Source organism: Lepidochelys kempii, chromosome 27 (assembly GCF_965140285.1).
Source record: "Lepidochelys kempii isolate rLepKem1 chromosome 27, rLepKem1.hap1, whole genome shotgun sequence".
Taxonomy (NCBI): domain Eukaryota; kingdom Metazoa; phylum Chordata; order Testudines; family Cheloniidae; genus Lepidochelys; species Lepidochelys kempii.
The window spans coordinates 13,841,443-13,864,387 of NC_136406.1; the positions used below are offsets into that span (position 1 = coordinate 13,841,443).

General features: G+C 60.1%; 1 protein-coding gene across 5 annotated transcripts in view; it reads left to right on the forward strand.

Moving 5' to 3' along the window:
* Positions 1-22,945, forward strand: part of ARHGAP23 (Rho GTPase activating protein 23) — a 124,924-nt gene that overhangs the window by 78,366 nt on the left and 23,613 nt on the right. For all 5 annotated transcript variants that reach the window (XM_073326142.2, XM_073326141.2, XM_073326138.2 and 2 more), the window contains exons 4-11: positions 2,476-2,568; positions 4,494-4,572; positions 6,784-6,838; positions 13,334-14,951; positions 18,410-18,565; positions 19,938-20,049; positions 21,057-21,114; positions 22,261-22,398. In XM_073326142.2, coding sequence (XP_073182243.2) covers positions 2,476-2,568; positions 4,494-4,572; positions 6,784-6,838; positions 13,334-14,951; positions 18,410-18,565; positions 19,938-20,049; positions 21,057-21,114; positions 22,261-22,398 — 2,309 coding nt within the window. The remainder of the gene's footprint in view (positions 1-2,475; positions 2,569-4,493; positions 4,573-6,783; positions 6,839-13,333; positions 14,952-18,409; positions 18,566-19,937; positions 20,050-21,056; positions 21,115-22,260; positions 22,399-22,945) is intronic.

Genomic DNA, 22,945 nt, shown 5'->3' on the forward strand with positions numbered 1-22,945 from the left:
GTACGATTCCCCCTAACATCCCAGCCATCCGGGGGTATCTGTCCCCTTCCCCCGCTGGCTAGCGGTTGGTTGCATTATTCATCCCTAAATCCATTAGCTGATGCCCCATTGGCAATACCTAGATCTGCAGCTTGGGCACTTCCCCGTGTCTCCGCCCCTAGCTAGGACCTTCCCGACTAGATCCCAGAACCAGCTGGTTCTCCCACCTCTTCCTGTCCGCTTGGTTGGCTCCGGCTGTGTGCCGGCTGCAGACCAGGTGCTCCTGGGAAGGGATAAAGCTTGCCACCTGGCAGGTTTCGGTGCTGTTCATCCCTCCCAGGCTGGGAACTGTGACTTGACCTAGGTTTACAGCGAAGGAGCGTTTCCCCACAGGGAGGCTGTGCTAATGCACAGCTCAGGACAAAGCAGGCAGCAGCGTTTTGGTTTGGGGGGATCAGAGGGCGCAAAGCGACTCCCTCAGCCTGCCGGCGGGTGCTTTGGGTGCACATCACGAGCTTTCGCCTTGTTTGTATCTGGATTCAGGCTGCGGTTTCTTGGTGTCTTTCCCTAGCCCAGAGCCCAGCAGCTGCCCTGGGGGTTACAGTGCAAGACAGGCCCTCTGGCTTCCAGCCCCCATTGGGTCTTGTCTGAGACAAGCTCAGTGTCCGAGCAGCAGGTTAGCAGCAGAGAATCAGGCGCTGCCCTCCCTGGCCACAGCTCTCCGATGTGACCAGCAGCCCCTCCTCCAGCCCATCTGCAGCTCCGCTGGTGCTCCCCAGTCGCGGCCTGTGGTCTCCCCTGCTATTCCACTCCTGGGCTCCCCCCATGCACAGCTCTGCAAATACTTCCCAGTCCCAACACCCCAGCCCCCTTCTGCTATTCCTATTCCGGGCACCCCCGAACCCCCACAGCTCTGTCCTCAATCCCAACCCGCAGCCCCTTCTGCTGCTCTGCTCCTGGGTCTCCCTTGTGTCTCTCCCAAGGCACCTCAATTCTGTTCCTGTCCCAGGGTCTCCCCATCCTAACCCCTAGCTCTGGGGATGATCCACCTCCATCCTGGCCTACAGGGATGCCCAGCCTGGCAGTGCCCCCCAGCCTGTCCCGCAGCATGCACACTGTGAGGCCTCTCCCTGCACAGGGATCGCCGGACCTGCAGAGTCACAGGAGGGGGGGTTGTCCTTGTAGACAGATCCCAGACCAAGCTCTGATCAGGGCCCTAGAGGTGTACAAGTGTCCGTGCTTGAGTGGGGTCTGCTGAGGCACAGGGCGGGAGTGGGCGCTCCTGGGAGGGCACCTGGACGCGGGGGGAAGCCGTGACTTCTGCGACCATGCTTTTGGAAATGGCCCGCGCACGGTTACCGAAGCTGCTCTTGGGTTGGCTTTGTGCAGAGGACAGGTCTGAAGCCCAGCACCCGCCTGCGTCTCCAGGCTGGAGTTGAGTTAACCGGATCTGATGCAGTCAGAACGGATAGCCACGTGTCGGGCTTGACGGAGAACTTCCAGTTCTGGCCCCTCACTCGGCTCCAGCCCTGCGGGGAGGGGACCAGTTGCAGATGAAGCATGTCTGGAGGCTGGGGCGGGGTGTGGGGTGGGGCGCCACCAGGCGATGGAAGCCTGATGCCCTTTGGACCAGGGCCCACACAGGCTACTCCTCAGACACATCCCCTGCCCCTTCCTGCTGTGCCATTCCCTGCCCAGAACCCTGAATCACCCACAGCTTCTTGCTGTGACCCCAATCCCTTGTGGCCAAAGGATTGTGGGATGGGGGGGGTCATGGCAAGAAATCCGGGCCGGTGATTGGGTCCCAGGTGGGGAGAGGCTGAGAACCGCCAATTGAAAAGGGGCTGAAACCTTCCTTCCCTCCTGCCCAGGAGGACCTTGTCCCACCAGGGGTCCAGTGAGGGGAGCACGTGCTTCCCGCTCTCAGATAATGTATGTCACCCTAGGACCAGATTGTTCCTCTGGGTCGTGACGGGACGTGGCCTTCGAAGTCTGTGTTTGCTGGTGTGGAGCGCAGTGCCAGATCATGCTGGTTGTTTTAATTGTGGTGTGTGTTCTGTGTAGCCAGGGTGTATGCACGGGAGTGTCCTGTGTGTGTATGACGTGTGTGTGTGTCTGTCCTGTGTGTGTGTGTGTGTACGTGTGTGTGCGCGCACTCAAGCACGATACTGTGTGTATGTATCCAGTGCACGAGTGTGTGTGTGTTCATGCATGTAGTTCTCCGTGTGTAGCCAGTACATACAAGCGTGTGTGTGTATCTAGTGTGTGTGTGTGCTCATGCATGTAGTTCTCTGTGTGTGTCCAGTGAGCACAAGTGTGCGTGTGAATCCAGTGCGTGTGCGCACTCATGCACGTAGTTCTCTGTGTGCGTGTATCCAGTGTGCAGGCGTGAGTGTGTGAGTATACAGCATGTACCCGTCTTTCCTGTGAGGGACCCCCCGGTTCCGAGCTCTGGTGTCTGATGCCCTTTCCCTCCCCTTCCCTTCCCCGGCGCAGGTCCCCAGCGGAGCCGCCTGGAGCCCATGGACACCATCTTTGTGAAGAACGTGAGGGAAGACGGGCCTGCGCACCAGGCCGGCCTCCGCACAGGTGGGGGAGCCCCCCACTGGGTACCACGCACCCCACTGGGTGGGGGCGACCTGAGGGACTGTCCTGGGAAAGCCAGTGGCAAAGTGCTCCCGGAGGGGACTGAAATCCAGTGGATGAGGGCTAACATGGGAAACAGACCTGAAAACCCTTCCAGTTAATTCAAATGCTTGGTAAACAGCTGGGGAAGAACAGGGCTTTGTTAAAGATTCAACACACGTTCTGGACTGGGGTCTCTAGGGTTACACCCCTTGACATTGCTGGGGTCTCTAGGGTTACAAACAAGCTGGCAGAAAGCAGTCTTTAGGCCCAGTCAAGGCACAAATTCAGTGCCTGCCCTGTCTGTCTGCCGGGGCCGTTCCTCCTCAAGGGACAAATCTGGCAGGCGCCTGTCTGCAGAGCGCAGGGCATGAGCCGAACCCCACTGAATACCAGGGGAGGCACGGATGGATGGGGGAGCAGAGAGGGAAAGAGACTGGCACTCCGTGTATTAGCAGCGAAGCCATTTCACGCAGAGGGGCTGGAGAACAGCTTTGATTCCTCCTAACTGCAGCGAGCCCTGCCAGCCTCCCTCCTGCTTGTTGGCCCTGTCTCCGGAGCGCGTCTCGGTGCCGTTCAGCTGGGGGGTGGGAACTGGTGGAGGAGCCAGGGCCAGAGCCAGAATCGCTTCTCAAGCGGTAATTAACTAAGGGGGAGCGTCCTGGGTGCATGGGACGTGGCTCGGGCTTTCGCTGCAGATCCCCTAACGGGTCCGTAGCGCCTGGCTCAACCCAGATGTCACCTTCTCAGTCCCTTCCTGGTGGGGTCGGTGCCTGCCCCTGGGCTGCTCATCTGTGGCGTGTGCCAGCCGCGTAGCCATCCTGTGGTGCCCGGGGGCATGGCCCTGCCAGCTGCCGTCCGGGGGCGGGCTGAAAGGGGAAGCTAACTGTGCCACGTTAGGGTGAAAATCTCCCCCTCTGCCGAGGGAGTTGGGGGAGAAAGGGTCTCTCCAGGCCTCTCAGCTCTGAGCGAGCTCGCTGCCTGGAAAGAAGGGGAGTCACCATAGCCTGGTTGCAGCAGAGCCTAGGAAACCCCATAAGAGAGCCCCACTGGACAGGCCTTGCTTCAGAGCTCACAGCCTGGGGGAAAACGGCCTTGTCCTTGGGTGACGTTTGTCCTTACGACGTCCTGTCCGCCCGAGTGGCTCATTCGCTCCAGGCTGTGGCTGGGGCAGAGGGAAGGGGCTCTCTCTCTCCCCCCCCCCCCCTTGCCCGTTGTTCTCTACTATGACCTCTGAAAGCCATTGTCTGCTGCCCCCATCAGCTGGTGCCCACACGGGGCAGCGCGGGGGTTGCCACTTTGGGCCCCCAGGTGTCGGTGGCGACAGCAGTAACTGTTCTGCCAGTGCTCAGGGTGGGGATGGCGTGTGCCCGGCTAAAATGGTCAGGCAGTAAACCGGAAGGAAGGCGCTGTGTGTTGTATCCTCTGGGCCAGACGTCAGCAGGCACGAACCTGGGGCGCTCCCTTGTCTTTGAGGGAGCAGTGCCAAGAGAGGCCAGCCGAGGGTCCCACCCTGCCATGGCCCCCTGGACCAGCCGCTGAGCGCTCGTTAACAGCACCAAGGCGTAGGGACAGGGCTGCAAGGGGGACAGTGGGCCGAGGCGGGAGAGCAGCCAGAGAACAAGCCAGCTCTGTGTGCGCAAAGGCTCCCTTCCCGAATGATTTCCAGCGCCATTGCTGGGGACAGCCCCACAGCCCCTCCTCTTGCGAGGTGCTGAGTGCCCCCAGCTCCCACCGACGTCCCGCTTGCTTGGGCCCTTCTTCGGCGGGTAGCGGCAGGCTGGGGGCGATATCGCACGTTGCTGTGGTTACCGCCAGCTGTACTCGCTCCTGCTTGGCTAGCTGCGCCCCCATTCACGCGTGGGCCCCCGGTTATTTTCCCTCTGCAGGAGACCGGCTTGTCAAGGTGAACGGCGAGAGCATCATCGGGAAAACCTACTCCCAGGTCATAGCGCTGATCCAGAACAGGTGAGAGCTGGGATACTCCCCGGATATTGGATCCTCCCCGGGGCGAGACTCCTGGCTGAGACGAAGTGCCCTCCTGGGTTTCAGGCCAAAATGTTCATACTCAAATCCGCCATCCAGGCCCAGATCCTCAAAGGTGCGTGGGCACCTAACTCCCAGTGCTAATCAGGTGCCTAAATACCTTGGAAGAGCGGGGCCCTAGGCCAAGTTTTTCCAAAGTGATGAACGATTTTTGGGTGGCCACCTTGCGACACCCCAAGGGTCCTGATTTGCATGAAGTGCTGAGGTCCTGCCCCAGGAAGGTGGGTCCCCATCGTCAGCCACTTGGGAAAAAGCCGCTTATTTATGTGCCCCAGTATGGATTACCGGCAGGTGCCGGATTGGCTGCCGTTCTCACCCTCTGGCGGGTGTGGGCGCTGCTGCCCATGTAGCCAGGACACCACTAGGGCAGCTTGATTCCCCGACTCCTTCGCACTAAGATGTTGCCAAAATGGCGGTGTTGGTGACACCTGATGTGACAACGAGCCAGCCAGATTTGGGGCAACCTTGCTCCTCTTCTCGCAGGGGGGTCAGGGGCGTGGTTGGAGCAGAAGGGAGTTGCAGCGTTTGTCTGTTCAGCGCTGAGTTGATGGATGTGGGAGAATTTCCTACCCACCTTCGTTCTCACACGCTCCCTCACACACCGAAAAGGGAAGAAAGAAGCCGGTGTGTGTGTGTCTGTCTTTGGAGCTGGGATTTAATTAATGACCTGGATTTGTGTGTGTTGCACTCTGTGTGTAACTACTGATTAGACAGGGGAGATGGAGGGGCAAACCTGACCGCGATAGCTCCTAAGTATAGCACCTGGGGAACGAACCAAATGAAAGTGATCTGGATATGAGCTAAATATAAGATTCAGCCCTGGGTGCTAATTGCATTTGGAAAACTATTCAGTGGCCGTCAGCAGGGGAGGGGGAACGGTGGGGGCTACATGCTGTCGACTGGCTCTGAAACGGAAAGGGGATTTCCAGGGGGTTTGTTGCAGTTTCTTGCCTTGGCTTGAGCTTTTCATTAGTTGAGAGAGAAATAAGCAGCCGCTGTCACCAAAGGAAGAGGGAGTGATCCTGTGGCTAGAGCAGGGGATGGGGAACCAGGACTCCTGGGTTCCGGGCCTGGCTCTGCGATGGAGCATGGTCTAATGGTTAGAGCAGGGGTCCGGAGCTAGGACTCCTGGGTTCTCTTCTGGTCTCTGGGAGGGAATGTTACAGCCGGGGGATTAGGGGTCAGGAATCCCAGCCCTTTTCTTGATGCAAGTTCGCAATGGAGGGCTTGGCAGAGCTGAATTGGGAGGAGGGACTGGGGGGGGGGTGGCGGCGAGTGCCTCACGGGGGTGGGGAGGGAGTCGCAGGGAGGGGCACTGCTCAGACTAAGGGAGAGGTGAGGTGGGCTACAGGCGTGGAGGGGACATGGTGCAGCACATTCCCATCCCAGGGCTGGATCTGAGAGCGGCTGCTGGCGGTGCACCCCCACGCAGCTGGCGGCGGGCGGGGGGATGCGTAGCTACACTGTGACAGGTCCTGTCTTTTGCATGTGGCGTTAAGACGAAGTCTTTCCTGTCCCCTGGGAAGGAAAATGGCCCATCGTGGCGGCTGGGCCGCTGTCTCCTCTGGGAGTAACAGCAGCTTCTACTGTCCCGGGCTGCATGTGTGAGCTGCTGTATGGGCCCTGCGCAGCTGGGATCTTCCGGCTCAAACCTTTGGAGTAAAACCTCTGCCCTGCGAACCTCCAGCCTGGTTCTCGTGCACTAGCCCAGGGCCGCGATGCTGCAGATCTGCAGCCTTTAAACAATAAATAAATAAAGCCCACCATCCTTGTTCCTTTGGCGTTAACACCTACTAATCAGATAACCCCCGCTGGCCGCAGCCAGCCAGGCACTGGGTCAGTGGAGATTACACCCTGGACTTCCACCACCAGAAGCACACGCCTCAGTCACTTGAGCTTAGGGGGTAATTCCCAGAGCTGCCTGTCAGTTGCAGGCCTTGCCTCCTTCCCAGCCACTCACATAGCATCAGGTGGGGAGTGCTGTCCTGTGCCCCTGCAACCCACCTCGGCTGCTGAGTCCTGGCATACAGTTACTGCCCCGGTCTCTGCGTGACTCGGAGCCTGGAGACGCGGGGAGCTGGCTGCACGCAGCATCCAGACCCTGACGCTCTCTGCCTTTCCCTCTCTCTGCAGTGACGATGCCTTGGAGCTCTCCATCATGCCCAAAGACGAAGACGTCCTCCAGCTGGTGAGCCTTTTGCTGCTGAACTCTCCCTGGGTTCGGGCCGGTGATGAGCAGGGAGTGCCTTGCTTGGCCCTGTTTTGCCACGCCCTGCGCAGAGCCCTTCCCCTTTACTGGTGGGTGGGGGCTGACCCAGAGCCCCTAGCTCAGCAGTGACAGCCGGGGCATTCTTCGGGCAGTGAGGCTGGGCACTGCTGCTCTCCAGGGTTTCAGAGCAGATGACAGTCCTGGGGGAGATGGCTTGGGGAGGTGGGCCACATGGGCAACTTCTCAGGAGACCTTAAACCTGCAGCCGAGTCACCCTCATCGTTACCCTGCAGATGGGCAGCCCACAGAGAGAACAGCGCCCAGCATTCAGTACTCCTTTGTGTGGCCTTGTTGCATGCTGGGACTTGTAGTCTCCACAGGGATGCTCCCGATTACAAAAAGCAAAGGGACATGTGCTGTGCAGCCGTGGTTTTTTGGGCTGCACAGACTTAGCCCGGCTTAAGCCTTAGCTAGCCGGCATTCTGCAAGGCTGCCAGGCACGCGTCATGCCCAAGAGGGTGCATGTGGCCTCCGAGGGGCTGACGGGACAGTGGGAGGCTGACGTGGGCTGGCCAGATCAGTGTGACAAGGCTGATTGCGGGGTTGTGGTGGGGGGTTATCTGGGCAAAGCCGACGTCCCCTGCTCCAGCAGATTAGCCACGGCCATCTGGGCGGCAAGTGGTGTGAACCATGGCACTTAAAATCCCTCACGCCTGAGCCCCTCCCTCGATTGGGGGTGAGGCTGGTGGAATTTGTCGGGGCGGCCTTTAGGGTTCCCTTTAATAGCAGCCCGACGGGATCTCATTTTCTTGGGGCCCCATGCATCAGCAGTTTGGGTGGTGTGTTCTGAATTCAAGGCCGGTTGCTGGGGTTGGGGGTTTGCCAGCTCTGAATGCTCCTGACCTGTTCACCCTGGACCCTGTTTGAAATCCATTCCTGTCTCCTGCCCCGGGCTGACTGGCCACCTCCTCTTGCTGCAGGAGCGGGGAGTGATGGAATGAGGTGGGGGGCAGCGTGCGAGGAGGGAGATGGAATGAAGCCCACCCTGGTTGTAAGTGACAGATCATTGGGTGTTGGGCCGGGGTCGGTCGCCATGACGTGGTTGTTGGGGGGTGGGATGGTGGTAGGACCAGCCCGGATCACCCTGCAGAGAAGAGGCACAAGTCTAGCAGTGCGGGGAATGAGCTGGGGGGGCGGCTTGTCTAGGGATGTGGTGGCTTCGCCTTCGCTCCGACACCCTCCGTGAAGATGGGGGACGGTTCTGGGAGACACGTTCTAGAGCCTCCCGCGAGTGGTCGGGCTGGGTGTAGGAATCTCTGGGCAGGGTTCCGTGGCCCGTGGGATGCGGCAGGTCAGACTAGACGCTCCGTCGCCCAGGTGGGTGGGGTGATCTGTGTTAAAGGAGCGGAGCTAGCCTTGGCAGAGCCGGGGGGCTACTCCGTCACCCAGGGAATGGAGGAGGGGGACACAGTCATCTGAGCCCCCTGACCCCACGGCCTGGCGTGCGGAGCCTGTTGCTGCCAGGGCATGAAGCAGCCCCAGGCCACCAAGGTGTGATTGACGCAGGACCCTCCCACTCTTCCCCACTCTGGGATGCTGGCTAGAGTTTTTCTCCTTGGGCAAAAAAGATCCTCAGTTCTGTCCACATCCCTTGGAAGCTTGGGTGTCAGCAATACGCTGGGGGGGAGAGAGGCGTGTGGGGGGCAGAGGTCTTGTGATCCACCCGCCCTGAGGCCATACAAGTGAGGGGGAAACCCCAAACGCACCCAGGGCCCCAGAGAGTCACAGGATACTCTAGAGCCCCAGGCTGGGTATTCCCAGTGCGTCTGCAGTAATGGGACGGATCATCCCTTAGGTAATGGCAGAGAAGTCCCTGGGTTCCAAACCCTCCTGCTGCAGGGCCTTCACAGCCGCTAGCCGCTGGGGTCAGGAAGGAATGACTCCCCTGGGCAGATTCAGGGTTAGTGCCTAATTGCCTGGTTTTTGCTGTCATGTATATCACAGTAGTGCCAACAGAGATCAGAGCTCCGTTGTGTTGGGTGCTGTACAGACACACATTATGAGACAGTCACTGCCCCGAAGAGCTTACAGTCAAAATAGACAAAGGGTGGGAGGGGAAACTGAGGCACTAAGCAGGGGCCTGGCATGTCCATGGTCACCCGGCTGGTCAATGGCAGAGTGGGAAATTGGAGCCCTTTTGCACCTTCCTCTGATACGTCTGGGGCTGACCTCTGTCGGGCTCAGGGTCCCAGCCTAGCTGGGCCATGGCTGCGATCAGGCGGGGCGCGTCCTCCGGAGTTACACCAGGGATGAATTTGGCCCAGTACTTCTCAGCCAAAGCACTGGCCTGTGGCTGTGTTTGGAGTGAACGGGTTTTGAACAAGGGTAGTGCAGTTATGTGTGTCTGTCTGCCTGCGTCTGTCTTCCTGTCTGTGCGTGTGATTCAGAGGAGACCCAGGACGTGCGAAAGGAGCCGGATGCCAAGGGCCAGCTTTGCTTCCCGGCTTGGATTCCAAAGGAACCTTTGTGTGGGTTTCCCCGTCCCGGTGCCTGGGCTGGGGGCGTGGGCATTCCTGCGGTGTGCGGCTCCGGCAGCCAATGGCAGGCCTCAACCAGGAGCTCCCTGCAGCTCGGGGGGGGTCTCTCCTCCCTCCCGCCTCAGGACGTCCCAGTCGCAAAATCCCCAAACAACTTAAAAGGAAAAATTGAGAAGGAAAGGTTAGTCTGGGCCAGGGCTGTGCCCGGGGAGCAGCGAGGGAGCGGCCAGCCGGGGGAGAAGGCTGCTGCCGGATCGAGGGAGGTAATGAGCTCTGTTTGGGATCCCTGTCGTCGGTGTGTATTATATGATTGTTAGGTCGTCTATCGCATTCGGATTGAACGTGTTTATTACGGTAGTGTGTGAGCCCACCGAGAACAGGGCCCCATTGTGCCAGGCGCTGTACGAGCCTAGGATACGAGACGGCGACTGTCGAGAGAAATGCCGGCGGGGGCTCCCGTGACAACTCCCTTTATTCCAGCACAGAGGAAACCTCCCAGAGCTGAGCCATCTAGTCATTAAAGGCGAGCGTTTAACCCTCTGGCTGTAGCTTGAACAGGTTAAAAAAGGGATGGGGGCGGGGAAGGTCCTTCAGTAGGTGGCACAGTCTGGGAAGGAAGCCCAGGGCTCCGGCCGCCCCTTTAAGCGAGCGTGTCGGAGCTCCGCACCGCTCCGCTCCACTCCGCTCCTTTTTTGGATCAGAAAGAGCTGGTTTGTCATTGCCCAGAAATGCAGCTTTCCTGAGAGCAGGATTCCAGGGCGGCGGGGAGCTGGGAGCAGCCAGGGGCCCTGCTCCCTCCATTGGCCTCCCAAGGACTGAATGATGAGGCAGGAAGGACCCTGGGGTTCGGGCCCCAGCACAAGTCCAGAGAGAGGAAGCTTTGGGAAGGGGGCTGTTTCCCTCCCCTCTCTCTGGTTCCTGGGGTGTCAGAATCGGAGCAGCTTTAGGAAGCAGGTTGCTGCAGATTCCAGGGGTTGGGTCGTTTGGGGACAATGCAGTGGGGTGGCTGGAGCTGCTTCCCTTTGGACAGCAAGCTTGCGGCGTGGTAACTTCACTGGAAACACTTGCCTTCCCTGGCCATGATCGTGACGCTCTCCCCTGGCTGATTTCCAGCGCTGACTGCACTTGGCCTCCTGCGGTTTCCATTGCAGCATCACTTTTGCTCCAGAATTATTCTTGTGGCTTTGCTGTGCGGTGTTGACAGGCTGCTGCCTTCCACCCCAGAGGCAGCTGCATTCCAGGTGAAGCCCGGCCTTGCCTGCAATTCGCTTGTAATCGGTTCCTGCAGCTTGTGGGGTGCTGCTGGGCGTCTGGAGGAGAGATGCTGCAGTGCGTCTCTTATCATCACTTAGTCGTTAACCCTTTCACTCTGGGAACCAACCTCAGGCCCAGGGGGTGGAACATTAAATCATGCCTCAAAAATGCCCCATCTGCTGCAGGGGGTTAAAACCAGCTTCCCTGGGATAGATGTTGCATGAACGAATCCTGGCTGGGAGCCGGGGGCCAGGCTAGACAGCGGCCCCCCAAACCCTGCCTCAGCCCTTGCTCCCCTGCGCATCCAGCTGTGCACACCTAGTTATCCAGGACTCTCTGCTTAGCAGGGGACTTCTTAGATTTTGGACTCGCCCACCCGCTTTACTTGCTATACAAGGCACCTCTTCTTGTTCAGCAGCAAGGGTCCCGGGTTCTCCAGCCCGAAGCTTCCCAGCGTGGGATCCAGCAGGTTGTTGTGTGTGTGTTGTCTACATAGGCAATGCCCCGCGTTTCCCTTGTATCCCCGATCCTGCCCTCCGGTCTCACCTGGCAGCCTGCTGGGAAGCATCACGGTGTGGTGTCCAGCGGGGCGTCCTCTGCGTGTGTCCTGCTCACGTTCTTACCCTGCGCCCATCACCATGGTACGTGGGTGCCTGCCAAGAGCACAGTAAGCGCCAAGGTTGGCATCTGTCACACATGGGTCTTTTCCTTCTTCCTCGCCCTGCAGGGTGGATTTATCTGGGGCAGGGGAGTTCTGGCTGCTGGGCTCTGTGGTGTTTATATTAGCCAAGGGAGGTCCAACAATTACGCCCGGCATTTGGCGTGGAGAGTGTTCTTAGACCTCACGGGCATTCACTGCGCAGCCCGGGGCCGGCCCTTGAGAAAATGCCCTCTCCTGTCCTGCACTGCTGTGCTTTCCCCTTGTGCCATGGCTCCGAGGTTCCTCGTTCCAGAATTCTTATCCTGCCTCCCTCGGGGCCAGCCCTTCTCCCTTCCTCACGCTCCCCATCTGTGACATGGGGAGGACAGTCCTGGCCCTGGTGAGACTGGGTGAATGGCGTGAGGATGGGCTGTGCTGCCATGTGCGAACACAGGGACGCCTCTCCAAGCAGCCGCTCCAAGGCTTGACAAAACTTGGAAGCTAAGAGAGGGCATGGGGGTTGTACTCAGGATATGCCCTTGACGATATTTTGGGATGGTCTATTGGGGTTGCCTAGTCAGAGCAACGTCTGGGGTAGGTTACAATACTGCTTAGTGCCGTTATCTAGTGCCTTATGCTGGAGTGTCTCTGGGCTTTTTCCAAAGGTGGGCAGGTGAGGAATTTATCCCCATTTTGCAGGTGAGGAAACTGAGGTCTGAAGAAGGGAAGTGACTTGCCCAAATGTGTGCAATGCGTCAGTTGCAGGGCTGGGCTGAGAAGCCCCATGTCCGAATGCCCAGGCCCTTGCTTAACCACTGGGTAGCGCTTCCTCTGCTCACACGAAGGCTGTAGGAGGCTGTTCTGTTAAGAGGTTCAGGGTTTAGGCTCAGCCTGCAGCTGGGCAGGTTAGTTCAGAAATGCCTATGAAAGATGAGAGAAGGAAAATCCTGGCTCTCCGTCCAGCTCAGTGCGTCAGGGAGTATTTTAAGGAGATGGAACCAGAGACCACGTGAAGCCAGCATAGCCGTGAGCATAGCATGGGAGAGCAATGCGGCTGGCAGCAACCGGAGCATGTTAGTCACTTTCCACCCCAGCAGAAAGCGCGTCTGGAAATGTGTTTGATGTCTGCACAGCAGGGGAGGATTTCGGGTGGCCCTTTCCCAGGCTGATCGAGGCTCTGGGCTGAGACAGTCACTAATGATTTCAGGGGCAGCAGTCCTGAGAGGCCCAACTTTAGAGACCTGGGTTTTCACTATGCGCTGAGCACTGGCCCCTGAAAATCATCTCCCTTTCCGGTGTCTCACAACGACCCCTCAAAATCACTTGGCCGCAGCCCCAGTGGACTTAGGCTGGAGGTGGGCATCTCTCTCCCCCCCGCGGTGCAGGGATGGCACGCCCGGCTCCCTTCCCGCAGCACTGAGCGCTGCTCCAGCAGGAGCGCCTGATTCTGCTCGCATTGCGCGTGGTCAGCCCTGCCCTAGAAGGGGGATGAGATCTGCCCTGCCGGAGGGATGTGCCCAGTGGGTGGCGCCGCGGTCATCTCGCGGTTTGGTGTATAGTCCACACCACTGGTGGCCTCACCTCGCCCGTCTGTGTGAGTCTTTAGACCCGAAGGGCCCAGCGGTGCCCATCCCGGTTGGGTTCATAAGCTCAAGTGCCTCACGGTCGCAGGCGGCTGGTGCTAGCCTTGGTCTCTGCCCCTTTTGTAGCCTGGGATCATATGAGTCAAGCATGGGAGGCCTCTTAGCACTCAGCCGCCCATGTCACTTACACGGCCTGGGTGTATCAGTGGTGTCCTTGTTTTGAATGGCAGCGCCATGGGGCTCAGGATTTGTCCTGTCCCGGTTCAGGTGTGCCACTGTCCCGGTGTTACCCCCATCCCATCCCATCCCATTGGGTTTATTGGTTGGCTCCTGGGAACCTGGGCCGTGTTGATGGGGTGACGGGCCTGGGACGGGCATTGGGAGGATGCCTGGTGGTACCAATGTCTCCTGGGCCAGGACGCCGCCCGCCCTGACTCCTCTCCTCTCTCTCCTTTTCCAGGCCTATTCTCAGGATGCCTACTTGAAGGGCAATGAACCCTACTCCGGGGGAGCCCAGAGCATCCCGGAGCCACCTCCCATCTGTTACCCTCGGAAGACCTACCTGTTCCAGTCCAGGGCTCCCAGCCGGGAGGCGATGGTAGCTGAGCCTTTGCAGGGACAGCAGGTGGACGGCAGACCCTACCGGCCTGCTTCTTCAGGCCCATCTTCCCCCTTGAACAGCGCGGCGCTCGGCAGCCCCATGCCCACCACCTGGAACGAGGCCAGAAGCGACACTGCTCGGGAGTTCGGCAGCACCCATTCCAGCCCGGCCCACCACACGGAGGAGATCCAGTATGGAATGACCCAGCCGAGGCCCGGGATGCCCGTCGCAAGGCCGGTCCCAGCCCCCAGCTCCTTCTCGCGCGCCTCTAACACCAGCTTCCCAGGTCCCCTTGCTTCTTCCTTGCCAGAGAGGTACGGCGTCCCGACTGCTTCCTCCATGGCCAACCAGGCCTGCTACGGGGTCCCCAGGCATCTCCCAGACCATCGGACTCACTGTGGCTTCAAGGACAGCCGAGATGCCAGCACGGGGCCTGACGGCCCGGGCCGTCCCTCCTGGGAGTATCTGGGTGGCCCCAAGGCCATCAGACGGCTGGAGTGCCAGCAGGCACTCTCCAACTGGCTGTCCAGCCAAGTACCGCGCCGGAGCGCCTCGGAAGAGCGGAGGTACGTGATGCCGCCCCGGTACCGCAGCGTCTCTCAGGACCGCCTGGGAGACACCCCGGCTTCCAGAGGCTGGCCCCACAGTGCCTCACAAGACACCTTGCTTCAGCCCAGCCACGACAGCTGGGGCTACCGGGCCCGGTCCGACAATTCCCTGGGGAGGTACGGGCGCTCCATGGAGACTCTGGAGCAGAGCGCCCTGGTCTCGCCCCGCCTGGACAAGTGCACATGGCTGCCAGAGAAGTTCTATAGGCCGGGCCCCGGGCAAGTTGCCCAAGCTCAGCCTAGCCAGCCAAGTTCGTACGCCCCCTCTTGCTCCTCTCGAGACCCTCCCCCCGCCCACGTGCAGAAACACCCTTCCCAGCCCAACCTGCGGAGCGCCGACGACTCGGGGTACATCGGGTATAGGAGCTACAGCCCCTCCTTCCAGCGCAGGACTGGCCTACTCCACGCGCTCTCCTTCAGGGACCCTATCTTTGGTGGCCTTCCAGTGTTCAATATATCTCAAAGGCAAGGAACCCAACCAGCACCTTACCCGGACAGGTCCCCGTCACTGCCAACTGCCGCCCCCCCTGGCCCGGACCACCTGCCGGGCAGCGGGCCCGAGATCCCCAAGGACCAAAGAACCCCCAGCCAAGACAGCAGCGCCAGGTCTCTCCAGCCGGCTCTGCCTCAGCCCGAGGCGGAGGAGAGGAAAGAGGAGGTGGTCCTCCGGCAGAAGCCTCCCACGGGCCGCAAGGCGCCGGCCCCCGCCAGGCAGATGAACTTCATCTTCCCCGACCACATGAAGGAGACAGACATTTGCGACCCGCCACCGAGCTGCAAAGGGGACAAGTTGGTGGCGGAGCGGCCCGCTCGGCGGGTGGCACCATTGGCGGTGCCAGAGGATTCCCTGGCATCCATTCCATTTATAGGTGAGGGGGGAGCGCTTGGGAACCTCAGGCACTGGGGGGGGGGGGGGTTCCTTCAACCAGAGCCCAAGGTGGTGGGGGTCTCACAGCTGTGTATCCAGCTCAGGAGCCAGGGAGCATCTCGCCTCCGAAAGCCCAGCACCAGGGATCCCCTCGGGGCAGGAAGCAGCCTCAGCTGCAGGGTAATGGATGCTGAGGAGCAGGCATCAACTTGGTGGTAATGACATGTCCCCGCTGGGTCCGAGCTGCAGAGGGTACAGGCCTGTTAAAGCCCCACCGACAGCGTCCTGGCTCTTTAGCTCAAGCTGTAGACTTCCTGCCTTTCGCTCCGAAGGTCCCTGGTTTGATCCCCGGTGCATCAGCCAAGATGGCAGCTTGGTGCACAGGCAGATCCGACCATAGGCTGGGCAGGTGCAGACGGGCACAGTGAAGCCAGGTGCTTGGGTCCCTTCAGCGCCTGCTTGGATGAGTGTGTCTGGTTTGGAGAAGCACATGCAGGGGAGAAACAGGCAGCTACGGGCCTCTTGTTGCCAAACCCACCATGGATGTGCTAGGTGGTCCCAGAGATCGGGAGAGCAAAGGGCCAGAGACATCGGGGTGGAAAGAGAAGGGGGTGAGGAACAGTGGCAGGGGTATGGGTGGGCCATCGCACTGCTGCCCTGGTCTCGTGGTAGTCGACTGTGGTCAGACAGTCAGGTCAGGCCCAAAGCAGTGCTTGTCCTTGCAAGCAGCAAAGCACAGGGGAGCGTGGGGAGGAAGCATCCAGCTTGGGGTAGGGAGAAAGGGTCCCCAGTGCGTCCGGTGGAGGAAGGGTCAGGGACGCCCAGGAAGGAGCCTACTGGTCAAGGGGCCTGGCTGCTGTTGTCCCTGCTGGGGCATATCTCAGCAGAACTGTGTGCTGCGGGGAGCCCGGGACCGTCCCCTAACCTGCCTTAAAGCTGGGTGCCGGCCTTGGACATCCCATCGATGCGGCCTCTGATTGTCCCGTTGCCCCTTCCATGCGCTGCTAGACTCGGCATTCCTGCGAGCACCCCTATCCCCAGAGCCCTGCAGCTGGAGCTGCTTGCAGGGGCTTGGCAGAGTCGGGCCTTATTTGCTGCTCACGAAAGGTGCCTGCCTGGCGACCCCCGAGGCTGAGTTCCATCAGCTGGCTGCCAGAGAGGCTGGGGGACGGGCACTGCCCCGAACGTGACGCTCCCCAACACGGGGAGTCCTGCCTCTCTGGGTGACGCAGACCTGGGCTGAGCCCCCACAACTCACTTTGCTGTCTGGTGGTGCTAGATTCAGACTAGCTAACAAGCGGCCAAGGGCGTCGTCTCCCGTTTCTGCTCTCCTGTGCCATCCAATCCCTCTGCGCTGCACTGGGAGGGGGCTGGCCACAGGATTTCCCGCCCCCCACCCCGAATTCCTTCTTGCCTGGACAGGACAGGGATGTGGTTAGCAGGTTGCTGCAGCTGTCCCCGCCTGCCCAGCGCTGGCCTCCGTCTCACCAGGCCAGGCCCAGCTTCCCAGGAATACGTCTCTCCAGCCCTGGCTTGGCAGAAAGCCTTGGCAAGGCCTGCCGGTGTCCCAAGCACTCAGTGCCCGGGAACTCACCCAGCCAGCAGGCACCAGGAGAAGGGAGAGGCCCAGAGACTAGCTCCGTGGCCTGACTTTGGGGCCACCAGCCCTGGGGGACGGGGGCTGCTGGGCTCCCAGGGGAGGTACCATCTCCCATGGCTTGAGCTGCCTGGTCCTTTGCTGCCCCTTGGGAGGTCACAGTAAGTGGGCTCTGGCTTGCCTGGTGACCACTGAAAACTGCCACGCTTGTAGTGGGGGGGGGTCTCCTGCCGGGGCCTCCATTGGCAGAGCCAAGAGGTGGGTGTGACGGCAACGCCCCAGCCGAGAGTGGGTGCTGCACACACGTGGGGAGAGACGGTCCCGGCCCCAAGGAACTCACAAGACAGCAAAGGGCGGGGAAGCAAACAGAAGCACAGAGGAGGGAATAGACCTGGCCAGGGTCACCCAGCAGACCCCGACTCCCAGTCCGGGGCCCTGCTGCTGATCGTGCCGTTTCCCCAGACGCTGGTCCAGCTGCAGCCAGACCAGACACGGCTGCTCGGGGGTTTTCAGGGGCGAGCAGGACGGGGGGAGATAGAGACTCTGGGGAACCTGCAGACCCTGCCGCCTTTGTGTGTCTCCTGAGCAGGGCAGGCGTCTCCATGCCAGCCCAGCAGCTGGTCTGTCCTGAACACAGGCCTCGGGGAAAGGGGTTGATTCTCTTCTGCCTGCCCTGCAGCCACTTCGTCCCCAGGCTTCCCTGTGGGGCCTGAGATGAAACCTGCCTGGGGTTCCATCCAGTGAGACCTGGGCCCCCAGTTGATGGGCAGCTCTGGCCCTGTCAGCTCTCTCCCCTCCCCTGCGCTTCCCTGTCCCCATCGATGATGCCTTCGGGGGACGTCATAGCCTTTCTCCCTGGCACGTGTCGTCTCCTCATACCCGGGAGAGCCCAGGGCACAATGGAAGCCTTACTCAGCTGCCCGCGACATGCCCAGCCTGGCACTGTGGGACCGTTGTTCTCCACGCATTCCTCACAAGCCTGGCTATTGTTTGTGTGCCCAGCCTGGCCCGCCTTTGTTCCCCTGGCCACCTTGCCCGGGGGAAGCAGCGGCACGGGGCTGCCCCGGCACACACAGCCAGCCTTGTTGGCAGCAGAGCAAGTGCGTCGAGGCAGGGCCCTCAGCCCCTCCCACTAGTTCCCAGCCCCCTGTCCCGCTCCAGCCAAGAGCAGCTGTGTGTCCCTAGAACATGGCCTCAAGCCCTGCCGGCACCTCCGTGACGGGCTATCAGTGCACCCCTGGCATGGACGCTGGCGCCTGGGCTCCAGGCCCCAGCCCCAGCCAGCGCACCCCTGGCCTGCAGCTCTCAGGGCAGCGGGGCTCCTCGGAGATGGAGGGCAGGGCTGGATTCTCCGGCACCGGCGGCGATGGGGGAATGACCGGTTTGCTTGGGGAGGCAGCCCTAGGTTTGGAGGGGTAGGGGCAACTCACTGACTTGAACCGCTGGGCTGTTCCTTCCTGGGGGGGGGTAGAGGGGATTGAGGATGGGGCAGCAGTTGGAAAAGGTCTCTTGCGTGCCTGCTGCCGAGCCTGCACCGGGCACTGGCACTGCGCCCCCCCCCCCCGGGAAAGGGTCCTGGCAGAGGGTCTGGAAGCCAGGGGTTCCCTGGCACTTTGGTCCTGGGCTTCTCACTGCAGGGGGTGCTGGTGGAGCACAGACTGCGGAGATCTCGGGCCCCACGCTCCCAGCCTCGCAGCAGGAGGCACTCTGGGGACTGGTGCCGTAGGGCTGGGGGAGGGTCTCCCAGTGGGAGGCGCTGGGCGGGAGACCCCAGCCTTTCCCGCATGAGTCTCTGGCTGGCTAGCTGCTCTGTTCTGTCCGCCCACGGTTCCATTGGTTCACGGTGCGCCCCATTCTTCTAGACGAGCCGACGAGCCCCAGTATCGACCTGAAGGCAAAGCACATCCCCGCCTCCTCCGTCGTCTCCAGTGCCATGAACTCAGCCCCCTCGATCACCGGCAGCCCCTCCTCACCCGCCTTCACCTTCGCCATCAGCCGCCATTACTCCCAGGACTGCAGTAAGTACCCACCCCTCCCACTGGGGCAGGGGCACCCTTGGGGGCAGCAGCTGATCAGGGCCTGAGAAACGCAGGAGTCCATGCTGCTGGGCTCCTGCCCGGGTACCAGGGTGTAGAGCGGCCTGTGTCTTGAGCACCCAGGAGCCAGAGTGCAGAACAAGAGAGAAGTAGGGAACGGCCCCGACTTCCGGGGGGGACGTCATGAGGAGTCGGCGGAGGAAACCCGGGAAGGGAAATGCAGGGTGAACATGGGGGGGAACCCTCAGGGTCCTGCTGGGCCGTGGTCCTGCCTCTCCAGGGAAGGTGATGGGATCCCTGTCGCTTATATCCTGGGAAATGAGGTGTATGCAAAGCATCTGACAGCCTGCTGTAGGGGATGATCCTGGCCCCGCCAAGGGGAGCAGGGCCAGACGAGCCAGGTAGGAAAGGGCCTTGGCCTGATGGGAGGAAATGAGCTACGTAAATAAAGGAGCTGGGAGTATGTGAGTGCCAGCCATGAGGGGAATTCTCAGGGCTCCGGTAAATCGCTCCCTGGAGGAGCCTGCTGCATGTCTGCAGATCACGTGTCCCCTACCATGCCACCGCCCCCGGGGTCCTGCCCCTGCATCCCGACTGCACCACCTCCCGGCAGGAAACTGGACCCGGGGGGCTTCCCTAAACAATGATCAGCCAGCTTCAGTGGCCCTCAGCGTCAAACAGCGCTGCTCCATTGGTTTACCTGAAGTGACTCCGGGTTGATGCCCGTGTGGGTGAGAGGAAGCTCAGGCCCTAAGTGCGTTCATGGACCGTCTGTAAACAGCTGCAGGAGAGCCAGGTTGTACCAGCTCTGGTTCAGCACTCTGTGGCCAGCTCTTCCCCAGGCACCAGCAAGAAGATACAAGAATAAAAATGGCTCTGCTGTGAGAGCTGAGGATCTCTCCCTCGCCCAGCGTTGTTAGCCCTGGTGCGCTCTCCACATCCCGGCTCAGCTCCTTACTAACCATCAGCCTTAACCACAAAGCAGGACAGGTGCCCTGCTGGGGTATTCTGATCTGGGGTCCTGCTGCATGCTGGCACACGGCATACGTTGTCTCCCTGTATTCCTGCCTTGCTTGCACGTATTACAGACGGAGAAGCTGATGCACAGAGAGGTTAAAGGACTTGCTTGAAGTCATGCAGCAAAACCCCTGAGCCCTGACTGCCAATCCCCGAACTCTAACCATTAGGCACGTTTCCTCCCAGAGATGGGAATAGAACCCAGGAATCCTGATCCCCAGTCCTTAGTACTGTGACAAGCTAATCCGTTCCCGAGGCTGGTAAAACACCGACTGCCTTGTGAACTGGCTCTTCCCGTGTGTACTGATTGCCCTTTTCTCTCTCCTTTCCCTTTCAGGCAGCATCAAAGCCAGTCGCCGATCCTCCTACCTCCTGGCCATAACAACAGAGCGCTCCAAGTCATGTGACGATGGTCTGAACACATTTCGTGACGAGGGGAAGATCCTAAGGTAGGGGTGACCCCTTCCCCACCCCGTTGCGTGCCAGCCAAACAATGGCTTCTTCCCTTTTCAGGGGTAGCCCCATCCTAGCCTCATAGCTGCATATGTCAGGGTGTGATCTCCAGCTGCTGTGCATTAGAGGACAAGAGAATTCAGGGCCTCCTGAAAGTGCAACTATTGGCCAATCTTGGATTTGATGGGCCGGGAGTGTGATCCATTAGGGCAGGGGGTGGGACACAGAGCTGGTCTGATCCAAGGAAGGCATGAGGCTAGATACTGTGTTTGTGAGCGATCAGTTCTCCACGTGTTACCCCATACCCCGGAATCCTTTGTGCTGTTTCACAACTACTAACTTTCCAAAGTTTACTGTTGTTCTCTGCCTGGCCTAAGGCTTGTCCCTGGGGGGCTGGTGGGTTATAGCTGTGGCCGTGGTCAGTTCACACCCTAGCTGATTTCACAGTAGCATCCCCATGCAGACAAGCCCTAAGCCAGCCTTTGCATTCATGGCCTGAGAGATGTGACAGGGCACTACTGAAAATCAGGCCCTAAGTGACTCTGCCAAGGCCCCGCAGTGAGTAAGTAGCAGAGCTGGGATTAGAACTTGGGACCACGTACCCGTGTTCCTTTCGCTCGGCCACAATGCCCGTCCTGCAGCAGCTCAGCCAAAGCACGGTGTGTGAACGTTGCAAACCAGCCCCTCCATTTGCTGCTGCCCTTGCGGGGGATCATTGCACAACTCACACAGAGTGTGGTTTGCATCTGTGGATCTCAAAGGCCCAATTGCCCGTCCTCCATCAGAACCAGAGCTTGAACCCAGGTCTCCTGAGTCCCAGGCCAGAGCCTTCTCCACAGCCCACAAGGAGCCAGTGACTCCTGCAGCTCCATATTGAAGAGATGCCCCAGCCGCCGCAAGAAGGGGCTGGGGCCAGTGGGGACTGTCCTTGGAACGCCCTTGTGCTCAGGAACGCTTGCCACCTCTCCTGCTCTGTGCTCACGGGCGGCTGCTTTCCTTGCAGGAGGATGCCAAGCCGGGTGCCGAGTCTCCGCATGCTGAGGAGTTTCTTCACAGACGGGGTAGGTGTTCGCAGTGAAGAAGAGGGCAGGGGTTCCATCTGCCACTGTAATGATGCCCGCCAAGGCCGTGCTGGTACCATGCACCCCCAGCCGCTTGGATGCCACCCACTGGGGCCTGGTTTGCGTGAGGGGAGCCAGGGCCTCATGTTGGGTGGCTGCTCTGCCTGAGGCCGCTGGGCATTTCTGCCCTGCCCGCCACTGCTATCCCGAGTCCCTCCTGAGGCTCGGATGGCCTCCGGCTAGCACAGTACAGTCATAACTGTGCTGTTCCAGTCTTGCACCCGGTGCCTCCAGTGGGAAACCACAGGTTTGTGCATTGCCCCCGCACAGCCCCGAGTAATCAGTGAACAACAGTTTGCTCTGATCAGTTTAAGGCCGGCGACGCCAGGGATCAGCTGGTGTAAAACGGGCCAAACAGCACTGATGTCAGTGAGCTCACCTTGCTTCCGCCAGCAGAGGGTTTGGCCCGGTGGGTTCGTTTCATGCTCTGCCTCCTCTAATGCTCAGGGACATGTGCTGGACCATCCGCTGCATTTCCCTGCACTTGCAGAGCCGTTCACTCCAGCGCACGTCAGTTCCGCTCCAACATTGACGCCCGCTCTGCACTGGGGTAAATGAGGCCTTTGAAGTGTAGGGCAGTGGGGCACCTGCTGCCCCACAGGCTCACGATTGCACCAGTGGGAGCTGCGCGGCCTTATCTTGACTGGGATTTCAGCCCTCAGGTTTGGCTCATTGGTTTCAACCCCTCATGCAGACACAACTTAACCCAGCACAGCGTGACTTGCATCAGCGCCAGCCTGATTTCAAGCCAGAGTGAGTCAGTTTTGCTGCCCCTGTGGAAACTCTGTCTACATGAGGGATTTGCGCTGAAGCGGTTGAAATCCTGGTGGGGACAAAGCCTGAGAGTTGCCTGGTGTTATCACAGTGCTGGGCCTGATCGAGCTGGGAGGCCTGGCTTTCCTCTCCCCAGTGGGAAGCCACTGCCTGTAATGCCCCATGGTGAGAGTGAGAGGGGTAGCGTGCCAGAGCTGGAGAGGTTCCTCCCCCAGCACCATGCGTGCCTGTCTGCCTCTGGACTGCCAGGGCGCGAGTGCAGTACCCGTGAGGGCCGTACACCCATCTCTCCCTTCTCCTCTCCCCCTGCAGTCTCTGGACAGCCTCGGAATGTCTGAAGACACACGATCAAAGAGGCACTCGACCTCCGACCTCTCGGACGTGACTTTCAGCGACGTGAGGAAAGAGGGCTGGCTCCACTACAAACAGATCCTCACCAAAAAGGGGAAGGTACGTGTCCGCTGTACAGGAACCCCAGGCCAGGGGGGAAGTGCTGGGTGGGCTTGTATGGAAGAGAAAAACCCCTCTTTGGAGATGTTTGTGTGATGTGTCATGTGATCCCTTTCTCGTCTTGAGGATCTCAAAGCACTTAACAAACATGAATGAACCGAGCCTCAGAACACCCTGATATTGTTACTGGAAACTGAGGCACCAAATGGCAAAGTGATTGGCGAGCGTCACGCAGGGAGTCAGCAGCAGAGTTGGGAATAGAACCCAGGAGTCTTGCCTCCCAGTAGCCCATGCTCTAACCACTAGGCCATACCCCCTCACACATCTGGAATAGAACCCAGGCATCCTGCCTTCCAGAGGGTCCCGTGAAACTGTCCCTTCTGCCAAGCACCCTGTCGGCCTGTGTGCTAGCCCAGGAGTGGGAGGAGAACAGCCACTGGAATTTAACCTGGCAGAGGAAGTCTCATACCTACAAACGATGCCCCATATGTGTGGGGCGTGCTGGCCAGTCACAGGATTGACCTTGGGCATACGCAGGGATCTCTGG